Source organism: Tachyglossus aculeatus, chromosome X2, assembly GCF_015852505.1.
Source record: "Tachyglossus aculeatus isolate mTacAcu1 chromosome X2, mTacAcu1.pri, whole genome shotgun sequence".
In the NCBI taxonomy this organism is placed as follows: domain Eukaryota; kingdom Metazoa; phylum Chordata; class Mammalia; order Monotremata; family Tachyglossidae; genus Tachyglossus; species Tachyglossus aculeatus.
In genome coordinates, this window is record NC_052100.1 from 25,032,111 (window position 1) to 25,047,584 (window position 15,474).

The window sequence follows — 15,474 nt, forward strand, 5'->3', positions numbered from 1 at the left end:
CCCAGTGCTTGGCACAGAGTAAGTACTTAATGAATACCAACATCATTATTAAAAAATAATTGGATTCTCAAACTTTCGTGTAACTCAAGGAGAAATCCTTCCTTTCTAGGCCCTCCCATTGTCGATTAATCCTATTTACTGAGTACCTTTTTATATTATTCATTAAGCACTCACTATATGTCAAACACAATTCTAAGCAGTGGGGTAGGTACAAATTAATTAGGTCAGACAATCCCTGTCTCCCATAAGGCTCACCATCTAAGTAGGAGGGAGAAAAGGTATTTAATTCCCATTCTACAGTTGAGGAAACTAAGGCACAGAGAAGTGAAGTGACTTCCAAGGTCAAACAGCAAGCAATTAGCAGAACAATTGGAAAAGCCAGGATTAGAACCCAGGTCCATGCTGACTCCACTGTGGTCAGAGCACTGTACTAAGTGCTTGGGAAAGTATGAAAGAACAGAATTAGTAGACACATTTCCCGCCCACAAATAGCTCACAGTCTAAAATGAAATATCTACAAGCCTACATGAACTGGTAGAAAACATGGACATGTAATATATGAGCAAGAGAAGCAGCATGAACTAATGGAAAGAGCATTGGCCCACATAGCAGTTTGGATGGAGAGGAAAGGGCGGATTTTAGCCATGTTGTGAAGGCAGAACCAACAGGATTTGGTGACATTGAATATGCATGTGGAATGAGAAAGATGAGTAAAGGACACCACCAAGGTTATGGGCTTGTGAGACAGGGAAGGTAGTGGTGTTATCTACAGTGATGGGGAAGACGGGGAAGACAGGGTTTGGGTGGGAAGATAAGAGTTCACTTTTAGACATGTTTAATTTGAGGTGACAGCAGGACATCCGAGTGGATATGTCTTGAAGGCAGGAAGAAATGCAAGATTGCAGGGAATGAGAGAGGTCAGGAGTGGAGATGTAGAATTCATTCATTCAATAATATTTATTGGGCACTTATTGTGTGCAGAGCACTGTACTAAGCACTTGGGAACTACAAGTCAGCAACATATAGAGACAGTCCCTACCCAACAATGGGCTCACAGTCTAGAATTGTGGCAGCGGGTGAGGTTTCGCAAAAGCAGAAACCCTGGACCAAGCAAGTCAGCCTGGGCTGACTCAATGGGCAGAAATAATTTCAACACAACATAAAGTAAGAGGTAAATCCTAAGGTAAACTAAGTAGACAAGTAGGGAAACTGAGTAGGTAAATCCCACATGGAGTGTGAACCCTGTGTTGGACAGTGACTGTTACTGACCTGATTATTTTGCAGTGCATTCATTCATTCAATCATTCAATCATATTTATTAAGTGCTTACGGTGTGCAGAGCACTGTACTAAACACTTGGAAAGTTCAATTCAGTACAAATAGAGACAATCCCTACCCAACAATGGGCTCAAAGTCTAGAAGGGGGGAGACAGACAACAAAACAAAACAAAGTACACAGAACTGTGTGCTCTAAAGCTCCATTCTTGGTAGCCAATTGTTTGGAAATCAATCAACTGTATTTACTGAGCACTTACTGTGTGCAGAGCACTGTACTAACCATTCATTCAATTGTATTTATTGAGTGCTTACTGTGGGCAGAGCACTGTACTAAGTGCTTGGGAGGGTATAATCTAATATTAAACAGAGATGTTCCCCGCACGCAATGAGCTTACAGTCTGGAGCAGTAGACAGACATTAATATAAATAAATAAATTACAGATACGTACATACGTGCTGTGGGGCTGGGGCGGGGGGGGATGAATAAAGGGAGCAAGGTAGGGTGACACAGAAGGGAGAAGAGGAAAGGAGGGTTTAGTCAGGGAAGGCTTCTTGGAGGAGATGTGCCTTTAATAAGGCTTTGAGTCGAGGGGAGAGTAATCGTCTAAGCACTTGGAAGAGTACATTGTAACAGATTTGGTAGACATGATCTTTGCCCACATGGAGCTGTAGTAAACACTTAAATACCAGGATTATTATCATTATCGTGTAACTGTTCAGTATGAGGAGCATCTCTTCATCCAGCAATCAGCTCCAATTGTAAGTCTCAATCAATCAATCGTATTTATTGAGCGCTTACTGTGTGCAGAGCACTGTACTAAGTGCTTGGGAAGTACAAGTTGGCAACATATAGAGACAGTCCATACCCAACAGTGGGCTCACAGTCTAAAAGGGGGAGATAGAGAACAAAACCAAACATACTAACAAAATAAAATAAATAGAATAGATATGTACAAGTAAAATAAATAAATAAATAAATAAATAGAGTAATAAATATGTACAAACATACATACATATATACAGGTGCTGTGGGGAAGGGAAGGAGGTAAGATGGTGGGGTGGAGAGGGGGACGAGGGGGAGAGGAAGGAAGGGGCTCAGTCTGGGAAGGCCTCCTGGAGGAGGTGAGCTCTCAGTAGGGGCTTGAAGGGAGGAAGAGAGCTAGCTTGGCGGATGGGCAGAGGGAGGGCATTCCAGGCCTGGGGGATGACGTGGGCTGGGGGTCGATGGCGGGACAGGCGAGAACGAGGCACGGTGAGGAGATTAGTGGCAGAGGAGCGGAGGGTGCGGGCTGGGCTGGAGAAGGAGAGAAGGGAGGTGAGGTAGGAGGGGGCGAGGTGATGGACAGCCTTGAAGCCCAGGGTGAGGAGTTTCTGCCTGATGCGCAGATTGATTGGTAGCCAATGGAGATTTTTGAGGAGGGGAGTAACATGCCCAGAGCATTTCTGGACAAAGACAATCCGGGCAGCAGCATGAAGTATGGATTGAAGTGGGGAGAGACAGGAGGATGGGAGATCAGAGAGAAGGCTGATGCAGTAGTCCAGACGGGATAGGATGAGAGCTTAAACGAGAAGGGTAGCGGTGTGGATGGAGAGGAAAGGGCGGATCTTGGCAATGTTGCGGAGCTGAGACCGGCAGGTTTTGGTGACGGCTTGGATGTGAGGGGTGAACGAGAGAGCGGAGTCGAGGATGACACCAAGGTTGCGGGCTTGTGAGACAGGAAGGATTGTAGTGCCGTCAACAGAGATGGGAAAGTCAGGGAGAGGGCAGGGTTTGGGAGGGAAGAAAAGGAGTTCAGTCTCACCCATAAACCTTTGGAAGAACAGACTCCTCAACATTTAGACTTTGTTTATGTTCATCCACTGGGCAGCCTGTTTGGACACATGGGGATGGAATGTCTGTTAGAGGCTCAGGTTAGATCAGGATCGTACTGTCTGTCACTCAGGGTAAGGCTAATCAAGACTGAAGTCTCACCTCCAGTTTCGGTATGGGCTGGCAGGCTGAGGTTTTGTCGGTGAGCTTCAAGGGTGCTATAGAGCTTGTCATGTCCAATAACTTGCCCTCCTGAAGTCTGATACGCTGAAAGATCCATGCTGCTGCTGTTAAAAGCTGGATTTTCAATGCCTGCTGAAGCTGCTTCATCTTCTTTTACTAGAGAAAACAAGGGGGTCAGAAGAGCACATTATACCGAAGTGGGTCCCAGTGACAAGCAGAAAATTCCTTCTAGTAATTCTTCTGCTGAAAGGCTCAAGTGTATCGTCCTCAAATGTCACCCAAACAGAATTAGGTTAAAATTAACTCTTAAAAAAAAAGAATAAATGATTAAAATAATTACAAATTGCACCCTGACAAGCAAGAGCAAAATTTCGCCCTCAGCCATTTGTCTGTAATTAGTTAATTAATCCTTACACAAATTATGAGCAATAACTCATCAAGCAAGGCTCACCCATCAGAAATTCAGCCGACTTGGATTTCTTCTGCTCAGTTTGCTTCAGAGCCTTCTGCTGGAACTTCTGGAGGGAAATTGCTAAATGAATAAATTAGCCAAAGAACGAAGATCATCATTTATGATCCACAACTAACACAGTATTTTAAATATGGGATAGCATTGAAATGTCATTTAATTTGCATCTCTCCTAAAGGGGTCAAACACTAATTGAACAACAGAGGTGGAAGAATTAAATAAAGTAGGATAAGAAAAGTTAATACAAATGCCGAATGAAGGTCACATTAAAATACTTTGTTTTTATCATGTTTAATTAATGTAAAGAAGTCTCAACAATGAATAGCACTAAAAAACTGGCATCGCCATTTAAGAATTCAACACAACTCTGCTCATTCATTTAGATAAGCTTCAAGAGCCCTGTAGGAAACTTTGTTGAGTTCTACGTTAATTCCCTCTATTTGCAGATTCATTTTAATCTTCTACATTGAATTATGCAAACTACAAGATTGTTTCTTTCCACCTAACCAGTAATTGCCAAGGTGTATGTTTGGGAATGCAGAGCTAAGGGTTTTGTGGTTAGTTTAAAGGGCAAAAGACTCTACCAGCCGTCTCATAAGATAATGGAAATTACAAAGATTTCATGAGATGCCACCTCAGATATTACATGTCACCCCAAACCAGAATTCATTACATTACTGGGAAATCCATTAATATTAAAAACCATGCATAAAAAATGGTCCAAAATGAAAATGAATAGCGAGCAATATTATTAGACTTTTTTCAGATTCTTTCGAGATCCAAATGGAATGCTGGGTAACCTTCAAACTCAAAAAATCCGTAGCAACTTCCTAATATCTAATATAAATTGAGCCGTAATACTTTCAGTAATAATAGGGGCAGGAAAGAAGGAAAGGTAAATAATGCAAAATCATATCAAGTGACTACACTAAAAAATCCCCCAGAATGGGAAATAATATTCAATTTCTCTAGGATCCTGAAATTGAGATCATAAATAGCTGGTTTCTCTCCACCCCTTAATACCGACAGTGGTTTTTCTCAAAGACAACTATTGCTCACAATGCAGCCACTAGGAACTTCCACTCCAGGGATTGAATTAAAATATTCACAATAAAATCACCCATTTCCTTTATTATTCTTTCAGCCAGATAGTTCTAGAGGGCATGCTGAAGGTTGTACTAACAGCTCTGTTCCATAGCTAGCTCAATTGCAAAAGAAAATTTCCCAAAAAATCTCTTGGTGGAAAGGAATCTATGGAATATGAGGCACAGTTGTTTTGTTTTTTTAACTATTAGCCCAGCATGACTGTTGATTGGTTAACAGAAACACTAGTCCATCAACATTCGGTGTCAGAGAGGTCATTGATTTAATTGGCAGGCAGCAAGGAAAATGATGCTTCGCTATAAAGAGTCAGGAAAGGTCCTGGTTCTGGTGATCCAGGATGGTCTATTGGAATGAACACAGAAATGGGAATCAGGAGACTGGGATTTTAAATGCCAACTCAACCACTATTTGTCATTTCATCTTGAGCAAGTCACTTAACTTCCCTCTGCCTGTTTCTTCATCTGTAAAATGGGGATTAAGAACTTGTTCTACCCTATTGGACCGTAAACCCCAAGAGGGATAGCAACTGTGTCCAATTTGACTGTATTGTATCTACTCCATTGCTTGGCATATAGTAAGCACCACACAAATGCCACAATTTTTTTAGTCTTTTGGGTTTTTTTTAACCAATCTTGCCTGGATTGGCAATTCTTAATTGACATAAACTTCCCCTTCCCTGGCACGGAAGCAGACCATTTTAACCATGTTTGAGTAAAAATGTCTCTTAGATGATATTTGATTCCTCAACAAAATATCCTACATTTGTTCTAAGAAAGCACCTCTTTGGTGAAAGAGCTAAAAACATTTTGGAATGGATAAAAATTCTATGATCATTTGACAGTATTTTGAAAGAGTGCAATATTTAAACAAAAGACTCTAAAAGGTTTTGTAAGACAATCCCGCTATTTCCACTCACACTTATTTGCTGCAGAATAGTGCATCATTCTTGCTTGATTTATAGGGTAGATAATCAGAGATATGTCTAAGGAATGGGCCTATAATTCATCTGTATATTTCTTTCCCAGTGCTTCAAGTGCTATTCTGCATGTAGTCAGCGCTTAGTAAATACTATTACCGCTACTGCTAGTGCACTCATTTATATCCATTCTTGAGCATTTTTGTATTTATGCATTCAATTCCTTTGATTAATTTATGTGTAAATATTTGCATGTCTGTTTCCCCCTTTAGAGTGGAGGCTCCTTGTAAACAGAGAATGTGTCATTTCTCCGCTTCATACTTCCCATTCATTCATTCATTCAATCGTATTTATTGAGCACTTACTGAGTGCAGAGCACTGTACTAAGCGCTTGGGAAGTACAAGTTGGCAACATATAGAGATGGTCCCTACCCATGCACTTAGTGCACTGCATAGTGCCCAATAAGCATTCAAATCAATAGAAATACTACTACTTCTACATTTTTATGATTTGATAAAGTCTCTAGATCAAGCAGATATAGGTCATCAATGATCACTGCCGATTTTCCCAACTAAAGAGTGATCCCATCCCTTAGATTTTCAAAACAAAAAGATGATGTTTTACCCTAAAGCAGCTCCTGCTGTGAACTTTCCAAAATAGTAATTCACCACTGCATCCGAAGTGCCTACATTACAAAATGTGCTGGGGGTGTAATTGTTTCTTCACAGCTTTCCACTGAGGTAAGAGCAGATATTTTTCCCGAATAGGTTCTGCAATTTGGACGTTTCACTCTTTCCAGCTCAAGTAATATTTTTTAAAAAAGCTCGATGCATCCTATTAGTAGGCCTTGCTTCCTTAAAAAGGACTTCAAAGAAAATCATGCACTTGTCCTCTAATGTGATTAAGATTTCAAAGATGTTTTTACAAGTTCACTTATTTACAATGAAAGCAATACCTGATTTTTTACACCAGAGATAAATTCTTCCTGCAGATAACTCAATAATGGCCCTTTTTTGGAGGGTGTGGAAGATTGGGCAGGGTGGGGGTTGAGGGGTTGTCTGGCTCAGTACACCTAACACAGGTTCTGGCACTTTGTGCTTCAGAGGAAATTAAGTGTTATTTTCCTCTCCTACCCACTGCCAATTTCCTCACTCTTCGCTCCTTCACACATGGGCACCTTTAAGCAGTGTAAATTGCATCCTTTCTCTCCTTCATTTTAGATTTTCCTTTTCCTTACAAAACTTCTCAAGAGTTCAGGCACAAAATGATCCTTCTCCCACATGGTTAATCATTTCATTATTAGTTACCAGGGTTTAATTCATGTACGCTTAGGCGAATGTGTGGCTAAAGTAATTGTTCTCAAATAAGTGCTTGTGAAAGCTTGATACTGACATCTGAAAACTCACGTTCCATTTTTCAGGCATTATTTTCCTCCTCTTTACAAGCCAAGTTGAGGGATGTAGAAAACTTGTGACTTTCATCTCCATATACCTATTCTGAGGAGGAAAACAATAAAGTCAGGTAGCTTAAGAAAATCCTATACAAAGTTGACACACTGTGGCTACGAGTCAGATTAAAATGTGTTGTTTCTGCTGACTTATTTCTTCTATGTGTGTATGGAAACAGGGAAAAACAAAATTTTTTTGACATGCTTTGTTCTTTCCACGAGTGTGTTGTATTGTGGAAAAAGACAGGTGATAACTAGTGATTTAAACAAGAGTGGAAAACCAATCTGCATGAAATTTTAACAGTGTTCTTTACTTTCAGTGTTTTCAATGATGTGTCTTTTCACTTACTTGTCATTAAAATGTAGCAAATACTTTCTGATGTTGACTTTTTCAACTGGAAATTAAAGCTAGACGTGAACAGTGAGCACTAACAACAAAAAACTCATTTATAACCCGTGACAACTAAAGCCTAGGAAGTTTGTCAAAGAATGTGATTGTTGTCAAAAGGAATTGGGCACAACAAGTCTGTGTTCAGTTCTGGTTCCACTCAAAGCCTTGGCTAAGGGTTGTAGGGAGAAGCTGCCGCTAGCAAGGAAGTGAATTTTGCATACTGTACGGATCGTCGCTCAGCGCAGGGCAGTCAGATTGAATCTGCAAGCAGCCGATTGTTCTTCATGAAACTGTCAGCCTTCATTTACATCTGGCTGTTTTCTCCTGTCCCGCCGTAAACAAGTGCTCATTCGAGCTGTCTTCCTACCCTCATCTGCTTCCAAAGGTTACCCAGAGAGGCCTCCTCCGCAGCCTTAGAGTTACCGTTCAAGTTCCCGCTTCCAGACAGCGGTCCCCCGTGCAAGCTGGAAGTCAAAAAGAAGAGCAACTTGGGAGTGACAGAGTTTTATTCCCTCTTAAGAGATGCCTAGCTTCGATTCATACACATCCTGGCATGTTATGTCTCCTCCTTGAAATTAAATTAGGGGTTCCTAATACGAACAACTATTTCTAACAGCAAACTAGGCTCCGCAGATCCATCCCTGGATCCATGGTTATGTCTATTCTCCTCTGTTTTTTCCTTTGGGGCCTTGTTTGAATGCTGCCAAAAGAGAAGGAGCTGGAAATATTGTCAATCTGGTCAGGTCCCAAAAACCTAATAATGCCTGAAATGCTTGAAGGAGTGTAATGATGGTAAACAGAAACAGGTATGTTGGCTTCTGTTCTCATTGACTTCGGTGAGAGCATTAGCCTTTAAACATTGAAACAGAGTAGGGTTTTGAAAGAAAAGATCTCTCGCAGGAGAATGGATGGAGGCTGCTCACAATATTTTGCTCAGCAAACAGCCCAAACGTATTATTTGGTCTTCGCCACAATTAATTTTCAGAACCAGCTGGTATGTCCCTGTTAAAATGTTCTTTTATGCAGCTGGAGTTGGAGCCTTCGTGTTCTCTCAGTCTATTACTTTGTCTATTTAAGGGATAACAGCCAAAGTGAAACGGCTTGTAATTTGCACCTGTCTGCTTTAAGCTTTCCCTGTTAGATTATGTGGAGTGCAACTCTTCACTGCTAATGAGAATGGCACGTGGGTAGGTCAAATTCGAAAGGTGGGGGGAAAGGGAAAGGTTTGGTAGCTGATGCGGTAGTGATGAAAAGCAAAGAGAAATCACTTTTTTTAGAGCTATGTTTTGGATCAAGAGGTCTGAGCTATTGAAAAGTGATTGAAGACTACACTTATTTGAAATATTCCTTAAAAGGTTTTGATAACCCCAAAGCAAATTATAGCACATGCCCTGCCAGCAAGGAACTTGCCTTGGGCTTCTAGTGAACTTTTCTAAGCACTCAGTACAATGTCCCTGCTTGGCACCCAAAAAATTATATGGCTGTGACCACTGCTCCTTAAAGCATGTCACAAAATGTGGTGAGTTAGGAGGAAAAGAACCTTCTACTGCTCTGTAATTGTTTAAGGGTATTTGGTAAGTGCTTACTACGTAACAGGCACCGTACTAAGTGCTGGGTAGATACAAAATAATCTGGTTGGGCCCAGTCCCCGTTCCACATAGTGCTCACAGTTAAGATTGTGAGCACTAGAGTAGCAGCGTGCCTCAGGGGAAAGAGCATGGGCTGTGGAGTTAGAGGTCATGGGTTCAAATCCCGGCTCCGCCGCTTGTCAGCTGTGTGACTTTGGGCAAGTCACTTAACTTCTCTGTGCCTCAGTTACCTCATCTGTAAAATGGGAATTGAGACTGTGAGCCCCCGATGGGACAACCTGATCACCTTGTAACCTCCCCAACACTTAGAACAGTGCTTTGCACATAGTAAGCACTTAATAAATGCCATTATTATTAATTCCTATTTTACAGGTGAGGTTACTGAGACATAGAGGAACTTGGACTTGTAATCCCAGCTACAAGGAGCCATTGCAGGAAAAGTTTTACTCTGTGACGATAAAACAAATACGTGCTATATATGGTTCTCTCAAAACAGGTGTAGTGCAAGTCTTTGAAATAATGCAAATGGATTAAAATAAACTGCACAAGGCCTCCAGATATGAATTTTTAAATAATGAAAACTACTTATCTACATTTGAGAGAGTTCAAATTCATACTTCTTCCATGCTTAAAATTTACGTGTGTTGCCATCCTGTAAATCATCTCATTCTGCATGAATTCAAGGATTTGGTGTTTCCCAAGTATTTCCTCTAAAGGCACAGTATTATTAAAATCAGTTTGAATTTTACTGGGCAGTGAATGTAGGCTAAAGGTCCATGATAAAGTTGACAATCACCTTCCAAAATTTTCAAGGCAACTAATGGAGGAAAATAATGTGTCATAAACAAAGTTTTTCTAATCCTTTTTTATTAAACAAAAGAAATGTTTAACTCCCAAACTGGTTACAGCATTGAAAGATGTCTGAGGAAGAGAATGGAAAATTCAATAAGCCCAAAAGGATGCCTTATTAAACACTGGGGATTCATTTCAATTTCAGAAATTGTTCACGTGTGTACTTCCTGTTACAACAATAACCAATATGATGATGGGTTAAATGAAGTTGAGTTTGTCACAAACGCAGTCTCACTCATAATTAATGGAGTTTAATAGGGTTGTTGGCATACATCTCACATGACAGATAATGTTCCAACATGTCACTGATAGGACCTTTCAGCAAAGCTTTAGGAGATCTACCAGGCATTGCCGAGGTTGGTTAGGTCAAAGGGTTGAACCATGTGTAATTCAGAACAGAGGGGGTCCCACGGTCACTCCACAAAAACAATTACACTACTTATTTCACTCTATCCCTTGCCCGAAACTCACAAGCCTCACAGTTTCAGTGCAGTCAATCTCATTCTGCCCCTAGGCTATAAGCCACATGAAAATCTGTGGTGCTGTGTTTATAAATCTAATCAAAAATAGAAACAGTAGACAGGCACAATGAGTTCCTACTATGGATCATGGGAATTCTCTAAAATTCTGAAGGCACTTTTGTTTAACTTCTATAGACCCTCTTTTGCTACTACATTGTCTGCTCCACTCGTTAATCATCCCCTTGGCTTGTCAATGCTACAAAAGAAACTACATTTCTGCTAACTTCTGGTCTATCATTCTACGAATAATGTTATGAAATACATATCTTATAGGTCCTTTTAAAAAAAAGCAGACATTGGCCAGTATTCATCTTACCTCTCTATCCATGTCGTCCACTCCTTTCCCTTGGATAGATGACAAACTTCACAGCTACCTAAAAGAAATTAGATGGTAAAATTAAATCATACATAAGGATAGAATTGGTCTAACACCCTAATTTATGTTGAGCTGTTCCGGTTGTTGAAAACAGTTCACAAAGCCAGTTGTGTCCTTTCATCTTTGCAGTCTTCAGGAAACAGGGGCACTAAAGCAAAATGAATCTGGCATCTTGATGTCAGACCCCTGGTAAACAGAGGTCCCCAACAAAAACAAACCCAATTTAAAGTAATATGAAATTTGGCATAATGGGTAATCTGAAAATTGCCATAAGGTGTGTGACGGGCCAAATGATTGGTAATCCTTTAAGAATGTGGTCATTCCGAGTCAACTTGAATTCTTAGAAAGACTATATGACATTCTGCATGAATTCAAGGATTTGGTGTTCTCCAAGTATTTCCTCTAAAGGCACAGTATTATTAAAATCAGTTTGAATTTTACTGTGCAGTGAATGTAGGCTAAAAGTCCATGATAAAGTTGACAATCACCTTCCAAATCACCTGTGGAACTGCTTGGCTTGGCCCAGAGTTAGGGAAACAGGAGCAGGGACAGTGGGGGTGGCGGGAAAAGAGATAAACGAAGGGGGAGTGTAAACTGAGTCCTGGAAGCAGGCCATGATGGTCCAGATAACTGTTGCAACAGTAGCAGAAATTTGTATTCTTACCCGTTTCTGCTATTGGTGGGACACTCTCTCTCCTAGATGGGCCTCAGAAAACCCAGAAAGATGGGGAACCACAGCAACAGGGCCAGGAAAGGAATCAGATGGTCTTTGCCATCACTTTGGCCTCCATCTTATCTTCTGGGACTCTTAGAAGAAGGTGACGATCAGGTCTTCTCCACAGTCTCAGCCTTGCCTTCAGTGGTCTTCCTGGTATTACTGACAATTACAGCCATAATTTAGCAGTGGTCCAGTGAGGAACACATCTACCAACTCTGTTATAGTGTCCTCTCCCAAGCACTTAGTACAGTGCTCTGCCCACAGTAAGCACTCAATAAATATGATTGATTGATTGATGAGGAGATAAGGGGCAGAAGATTGATCAATCAGTAATATCTATTGAACACCTACTCTTCTTACTCTAAACACTTGAGCACGATAGTTAGCAGACATGAGCCCTGCCTTCAAGGAGCTTACAATCTAGCAGACACTAAAATAAATCACAGAAGCAATAGAGTGTGAATATATGACATAAGTGCAATGGTTGGGGGTGTGAATACCCAAGTGATCAGGTGACACAGAAGTGCTGAAGTGCAGTTGGGGACTGAATGAGAAGCAGCGTGTCCCGGGGAAAGGTCGTGGGGCCTAGGAGTCAGAGAACCTGGGTTCTAATCCTGGTTCTTCCACATACCTGCCACATGACCTGGGGCAAATCACCTAATTTCTCCGTTCTCGCACTGACAAAATGGGGATTCAAAAGCTATCTTCCCTCCTGCTTAGATGGTGAGCCCCATATGAGAGCTAATTATCTTGTATTTATCCGAGTGCTTATTATAATGTTTACCACATAGTAAGCGCTTAACAAATACAATTATTATTATTATTATCATTATTATTGTTTTTAAAGGGTATTTGTTAAGCATTTACTATGTGTCAGATACTGTTCTAAGTGTTGAGGTAGATACAAATTAATCAGGTTGGACACAATCCCTGACCCACACGGGACTCCCAGTCTTAATTCCCATTTTACAGATGAGGTAATTAAGACCCAGAGAAGTGAACTGACTTGCCCAAGGCCAAGCAGCAGACAAGCGGCAGAGCCCAGATTAGAATCCAGGACTGTCTGACTCACAGGCCTGTGCTGTAGCCACTAGGCCATGCCACTCTATTGTTATTAAAGAGAGTGGGGAGATAATAAATGAATCAGAGAAGGCTTCCTGGAGGAGATGTGATTTCAGAAGACCCTCGTCTTCAGCCCAATGCCCAATTAATTATCTTTGCCTCTTAATGCACCATACCGGGTACAAGCCACCCCAGCCAAGTAAATCTTAAGTACAGTTCCCCTCCAAATCCATAGTGTTTGAATGCTTACTCTGCGCAGAACATTAAACTAAATGTATTGGAAAATGCAATAGGGTTAGTAGACTTGATCCCTGCTCTCAAGGACTTTACAGTCCAATGGGGAGACAGACACTAAAATTCAGTCAGAAGGAAGCAATAGACAGTGACCAGTGCAACACAGGTGTGCGAGAAGGCAAGTGCTTAGATGACACTAAAAGTGCTGAAGTGACAGTTGGGAGAGAAGTGGGTTAGGGAAATGAGAGATTAATCCAGGAAAGCTTCTTGGAAGAAGTGTGATTTCCATTTGTTGTGGGCAGGGAATGTGTCTGTTTCATTGTTGCTCTGTACTCTCCCAAGCACTTAGTACAGTGCTCTGCACACAGTAAGTGCTCAATAAGTCCAACTGACTAACTAACTAACCTCCAATCCTGTATCCTATTCCTCTACCTGGAATATGCTTCCACCTGCCCTCCACCAAACTATATCTCACTCCTGCCTCCCAAATCTCTTCTTCCAGGATATCTTTCCAGAAGAAGCCTTCTTGATTTGATTCTGTCTCTCCAATCACACCAATTCTCTTCGCATGGTATGCCGCTATCACTATTGAGGCATTGAGTGTGTGTGTCTGTTTTTCATGCATTTCCATTTGGGTCTTTCTGTCTCTCCTTCCAGTCTGTAAGCACTTTGAGGTTAATGATCAGGGCTACTAACCCTACTGTACTCTCCCAAGCACTCAATAAGTGCACTGCACATAGTAAGGGTTCAGTAAGTATTACTGATTGATTTACCGATTGGGTCTGTCCCATTTCTTCCACTAGAGCTGAAACCATGTCTTTATAACTCTTTCCTTTGTAACAGCCCATAGTACCTTACAGAGTGCTCTGTACCCAGAGGGTGGGCAATAAATATCTTTGTCAAAGACTACACTTGCTCAGAAAAGTTTATTCACAGCACAGCTAGAGTCATTCATGCTATGAATTTATAGACTGCCGGCTCCTTAGCCTCTCACAAACATCAAATTCAATTAAGAAATTAGCATTGGCCATTCCATAGGTTTAACAATGGCTTCAGGGCGAGAACGCTCCCCAGCTCCCTGCGGACCTGCTCCAAATACAGCGGGCTGAATACGTGGATCCCGCGTGCAACGCGGAATTTAGAGCAAGCAGGTTACGGATAAGGCCGTCTTATTGGACCTGCTACTGATGATTGAATTTTATGGAAAATATCAACAGGTATATTTTCAAACTGGGAATAAATGAGTATCTGCCCCCTCCTGCTCCTTGTCTGCCTAAAAGGCTTCGCTTTGAGTAGGTTTCCTGAAATGAAAATGACTAGTGATCATTTACAAATGCCCTTTCACTCCTCCCTTCCTATCCCACTCTATGACTCCCCCCAGTTAATGAAATGGAATTAACTCTTTTAATAAGGGACCCAAATATTTATCCCAGGAATCTCCCTTCCTCAGTTGAATTTAATAGAAATAAACCAAGTCACCAGAAGTTTCTGTGTTTTTTTAAACAAAACTATTAGAGCAACAACTTTCATTTTCAATTCATTTCCCAACCAAAATACATAAGCACAGACTGAGATACTAATATTACATACAAGAAAAAAATCAGTCTTCTCAGCTAGTATATGACTTCAGATAATATCCCTGATTTTTGTTATTGATGGTGTGATTAATCGATTGCTGGAATCCGATTGACAGCATTGAGATATAAATCATATCTCATGAGAAGTCTCAAGAGGAACATTGCTGTTGATTCAAAGCATACTTCAACTGCCCCGGGCATACATTTCTGGATTAGTGTCACATATGTGTTCACGTGAAACAGCAGAGGCTATTTGTTTATACATTCACTTTTCTCCCCCTCATCTTGCTCGTATTCAAGTTGACATTGACTGCGTGTATCAATACACACATCTCAGGGAGTTTACATTTCTTTGTCAGGTATCTGTGAAGAAAACAACTGACTGGCAAGTGGAGGGAAATTAATGTCCTCAAAAGAAGTCCTTGTTACTAGAAGAAACACGTACTCATAGTCATTCAGTGTGCCCATTAACAGAAATACTGTTTTCTGGTGAAAGTAGGTATTTTATGGTTTTTTTAATGGGAGATGTTAATAATAATGATGATGATGGTATTTGTTAAGTGCTTAACTACATGCCAGACACTGTACTAAATGCCAGGGTAGGTACAAGCTAATCAAGTTGGACACAGTACATTTCCCATATGGAGCTCACAGTCGATCCTTATTTTACAGGTAAGGTACCTGAGGCCCAGAGAAGTTAAGGGTCTTGCCCAAAGCCACACAGCAGACAAGTGACAGAGCTAGGATTAGAACCCATGTCCTTCTAACTATTGGGCCTGGAGTCTTTCCGCTAGGCCAAGCTGCTTCTCGGGCTGTTGGGAGTCCATTCATTCATTCATTCATTCATTCAATCGTACTTAGAAGTAGCATGGTTCAGTGAAAAGAGCCTGAGCTTGGGAGTCAGAGGTCACGGGTTCTAATCCCGATTCCGTCACATGTCTGCTGT

At 41.1% G+C, this 15,474-nt stretch overlaps 1 protein-coding gene across 1 annotated transcript in view; it reads right to left on the reverse strand.

Annotated features, from left to right (window-relative positions):
- The window catches only part of LOC119949182 (orofacial cleft 1 candidate gene 1 protein homolog), a 34,471-nt gene extending 23,582 nt beyond the window's left edge, over positions 1-10,889 (reverse strand). Inside the window, exons 1-5 of the mRNA XM_038770725.1 lie at positions 10,878-10,889; positions 8,214-8,299; positions 7,990-8,063; positions 3,723-3,803; positions 3,251-3,427 (exon numbers count right to left, since the gene is read on the reverse strand). Coding sequence (XP_038626653.1) covers positions 3,251-3,427; positions 3,723-3,803; positions 7,990-8,063; positions 8,214-8,299; positions 10,878-10,889 — 430 coding nt within the window. The remainder of the gene's footprint in view (positions 1-3,250; positions 3,428-3,722; positions 3,804-7,989; positions 8,064-8,213; positions 8,300-10,877) is intronic.
- Positions 10,890-15,474: the final 4,585 nt, after the last annotated feature.